At 50.5% G+C, this 4,421-nt stretch overlaps 1 protein-coding gene across 1 annotated transcript in view; it reads left to right on the top strand.

Moving 5' to 3' along the window:
• TACSTD2 (tumor-associated calcium signal transducer 2) overlaps positions 1 to 1,603 on the top strand; it is a 2,215-nt gene extending 612 nt beyond the window's left edge. Inside the window, exon 2 of the mRNA XM_006768399.2 lies at positions 6 to 1,603. Coding sequence (XP_006768462.1) covers positions 6 to 843 — 838 coding nt within the window. The 3' untranslated portion in view covers positions 844 to 1,603. The remainder of the gene's footprint in view (positions 1 to 5) is intronic.
• Positions 1,604 to 4,421: the final 2,818 nt, after the last annotated feature.

Raw genomic sequence — 4,421 nt, 5'->3', positions numbered from 1 at the left:
GGCAGCCGGGATGGCCCCGGCGGCCGCTGCCAGTGCCGTGCGATCGGTTCCGGCTTCGAAGTGGACTGCTCCACGCTGACCTCCAAGTGCCTACTGCTCAAGGCGCGCATGGGGGCCCCCAAGAGCGGCCGCAAGCTGGTGCGCCCCAGCGAGCACGCGCTGGTGGACAACGACGGCCTGTACGACCCCGACTGCGACCACGAGGGCCGCTTCAAGGCCCGCCAGTGCAACCAGACGGCGGTGTGCTGGTGCGTGAACTCGGTGGGCGTGCGCCGCACCGACAAGGGCGACCTGAGCCTGCGCTGCGACGAGCTGGTGCGCACCCACCACATCCTCATCGACCTGCGCCACCGGCCGGCCGCCCGCGCCTTCAACCACTCGGACCTGGACGCCGAGCTGCGGCGGCTCTTCCGCGAGCGTTACCGGCTGCACCCCCGGTTCGTGGCGGCCGTGCCCTACGAGCAGCCCACCATCCAGATCGAGCTGCGGCAGAACGCGTCGCAGAAGGGCCCCGGCGACGTGGACATCGCGGACGCCGCCTACTACTTCGAGAGGGACGTCAAGGGCGAGTCCCTGTTCACCGGGCGCAGCGGCCTGGACGTGAGCGTCCGCGGCGAGCCCCTGCTGGTGGAGCGGACGCTCATCTACTACCTGGACGAGAAGCCGCCCCAGTTCTCCATGAAGCGCCTCACCGGCGGCCTCATCGCCGTCATTGTGGTGGTCGTGTTGGCCCTGGTCGCCGGCGTGGCCGTCCTGGTCATCACCAACCGGCGGAGGTCCGGGAAGTACCGCAAGGTGGAGCTCAAGGAACTGGGGGAGTTGAGACAGGCACCCAGCTTGTAGGTACGGGCGGGGCGGGGGCGGGGTGGGGTACGGGATTCTAGCGGGGGTTCCCAGACCAAAGTGAGTCATTCTTCTTGACTCTTGGCCCAAACGAGACATTTCTCTTCCCAAATTCCTGTCCCTCCGTCCTCCACCAAGCTTGACAGATCCTGGTCTGGGCGTCGCTTCTCTTTGAGACTTCTGTCTTGAAGGAAGCATTTCTGCCATTCCTTCCCTCTCGGTCCAGCCAGACTCGAAGAGTGAAGGAAAGGCTGGCCTAGGGCTCTGTGTGAGGACCCAGGGTCTGTGCAACCACCCAGCAACTTGACCAGTGACGCCATCGATGTTGAAGGCTTAAATGCGTTTAGATGGGAAACAGCGCTTTTACTGTCTGGGGTTTCAGTTATGTGATCAGTGCACGGTCTTCCGGACGAGGGGTTCTGTTCGCTGACTGGGCCCGGGTAGTATCTGCATTTACCCCCATTTGCTTTCCCGGCCGCACGTGCTGGTCCCCGGGAAAGAAGTCTGTGTCAGCGGCCTGAACACACTTGAGATGTTTGTCTAAGGGCAGACTCGGCCCGAAGCGCAGCGTCTAGCCTTCAGCTCGTCCTCGTTACAGATGATATTAGTAATGTTGCTTTTGTAAAATGTTTGTACATATGTTGTCTTTGATAATGCTACTGTGATTTTTTTTAAAAAAAACACAAATTTAATAAAACATGGGAAAGGCTCAAAAGATGGAGTTGGTGAAAACTTGCTCTAGATTTATGTCAGTTTACTCGAATTTCCCACGACTCGTATTTCTCATTTTAAATTATAACACTTTTTTTTTTGCAGGAGTGGGCACTTTATATTTCCATTCTGGTGAACAGCAGAGATACACTAGCAGGCTGGTGCAATGACTGGTTTTTCTAAATGAGATTATTTGGAAACCTCCCTCAAGCTGCTGGAGGGTGGGGCTGAGGAGAAGGCCAGAATCAGGTGCTGTTGGCTTGTTTCTAATCAAGAATTCTTAAGTGGAGAAGGGAACCTGTTTGTTTCAGGAGCTGTATCTCTATTGAACCCTTACCCTATTTGGAAGCAGGTGGTACTATTCCCATTTAGCCCTTGGCAATTTACTTAATCCCAAAGTATTGTGGTTCTGAGAGAGGTTAAGTGATCTACGCCCTTATGGTGAATCTGTGGAGAGCCCTATGCTGGGACTCTGTGTGCACGCTAAGGTTGTTTTCCTAAGATTTTACTAGTAATGAATGTGCTTTAAAAATGTTTACTTCCTATTAGCTGTAAAAGCTAGCAACTTGTCTCCTTTACACTTATCCCTTGTTTTTAGTCATTCACTTTCTTTTATGAGAGCTGAGTGTGCTAGAAGGTCTCTGTGGGGTAGCCCACAGGCAAACAGGTTCCTGCAATTCCTCAGAAATTACTGCAACAATATAACAAAGGAGGGAGTGGTTGGTATATCCGAAAGCAAATAGCTAGAGCCAGGACTTCAGTGTCTTGCCCTGGAATCAGTCTTAAGTTTCTACCTCCCCTCCCCGCCTCCTTGTGTCTATGGCGGTCTATGCCTACCCCTCAAGACTGAAACACCAGGTAAATGGGTGGATACTTGCTTGCCAGAGAGCTCTAAGTCTTAGACTCCAAAGGTTCTCTCAGGCTCAAATGGGGCTTAACAAGGGGAGAGGGTGGAGGTGGACTGGCTTCTCCACAGTGAAGAACGGTGAAGTGCCCCAAAGTAGAATGGGAACCGGGACAGTGACAGCGAGCCTGCACTCTTCCTCACCTGGTGCTTTCTGTTTCTCTGAGTCACTGAAGTGCCATAGCCAAAGCGACCTTGGCAATCACCTCTTAACCTGACCCCTCATTTCACAAAGGAAAGGGCGAGTGGCTTCTCAAGATGAATGCTTCTGCGGCACAGCAGGAGCCTCAGGTCTTTGGATTCTTAGTCCTGTGTTCCTTTACTATATCAGGCTGCCATCGTTTCAAGAGTCTCTTCGAAACAGTCTCTCTTGACTGCCTAGAAAATAAACAAGTTGAGGTTTTTCTGGAGGCTGAACAAAGGGAAAAGCCCTGGGGGGAGGGGAGGTTGGGAAGCCCATTCCTTCATCAGAATATTGCTTCTGGATAATTTCTACATTTCTGCACGAATTTGGGGCAAATCCTTGTACTTCGTTGCATTTAATAGTTCACAAAGCACTTTCCCGGATATCACCTCTGAGACTTCGGCTTCCTGGAAATAGTGTTGACAAATGCTCCACTGGGTGAGTAAGTCACTTAACTCTCCTCAGTTTTCTCCTTTGTTGAATGAAACTACGAATCTCTCTCACTATTGCAAAGGTAAAAGGAGGTCATTGATAAGACTGCTGAGGGCAATCTGGGCACTTAGAGTTCAGTAGATCTTAAACGTTCTCTCCTATAAAATGTTCATTTCATATGTGAGAACACTGAGGTCCATGGAGGTGGAGTAATTCATGGTCACATGTCCTCCATGTGCAGGGCCAGGGCTTAGAAACTTTGTGTTTGGTTTCCTAGCCCAGATTGCTAGCCCATGCACCAAGCAGGCCGAGACACCTTTCTTACTCCCTTCTTCCAAGGAAGAGCCCCTCATACTTCTGCAGGGAACTCCTGGTTGCTTCTGCTGGGGGCAGGACTCTCCCAGAACTAGCTACCTCCATGAGCGGAGCCTCCACCTCCAGGATTTCCCCTCAAAACTTGTACTGACTGCTTTGTGCTCAGGGCTGGGCTGCCCTCAGAAGGAACCTGAGGAGCAGGTTACAGCTTGTCTTTCTATCCGATCCCCGAGGCTCATCTGATTTCCTTGTTTTGGTCACGGGGGCTTTCTCCACCCAGGTTATCTCCTTACATGTGGCAATTTTTAATATCACTATTAAGCCACCATTTCTTTCTGCTTACTTATTTTTGGCTTCACTATTTTCCAAATTGAATCACAGAATGTCAGAGCTGGGCAGAGAATCATTTTAATCCAGGATTCCACCCTACAGATGAAGAAATTGAGGCCCAGAGAGGAGAATGGATTTACCCAAGTCAGGCAGATAGAAGCAGAGTGATCCTAGAGCTCCCATAGCCCGACTTCTATGTTTGTTACACTTGTCTTTCTAGTTAGTCTCCTGTTCATCTTAAAATTTTCCTTGATCATTTCTGGTCTTAAATGGTGGTGGTGGTTCTTCAGCTTTTTAATTAATATCACTTAAATGGGAGGCACGCTTTGGTCAAATGTAAATGTATGGGCTTTGAAGTTACCTGGCCTTTAGGACTCCGGTTTTCTTATTTGTAAAAGGTGTAGAGGCTTAGGTAATATGCTTGGTTTTTAAGGATTAGATATAAGATATGAAAAGATTGAGTATGTATTTCTTAAATGATCACTTGTGTTAGAATGATAGGAAGGAAACCAAGAACCAGGGGTGGGGGTGGGGGATAGCTACCAATAGCTGAACTCTTCAATGCAATGTGAATAGTGCTCCCATTCCACTTTCTTAAGGAGACATCTCTTTCTGGAGACTTCTATTAGGGGGAATAGAACAACCTTGGAAGCCACCATTTACAAAAGCAGAGCTCTGGCCCACCTGGCCAATGCCAAGTGA

This window comes from Myotis davidii, unplaced genomic scaffold (assembly GCF_000327345.1).
Source record: "Myotis davidii unplaced genomic scaffold, ASM32734v1 scaffold79, whole genome shotgun sequence".
Taxonomy (NCBI): Eukaryota; Metazoa; Chordata; class Mammalia; order Chiroptera; family Vespertilionidae; genus Myotis; species Myotis davidii.
Note: the sequence above shows the minus strand (reverse complement) of the source record. Positions and strands in the feature narration are given on the sequence as shown.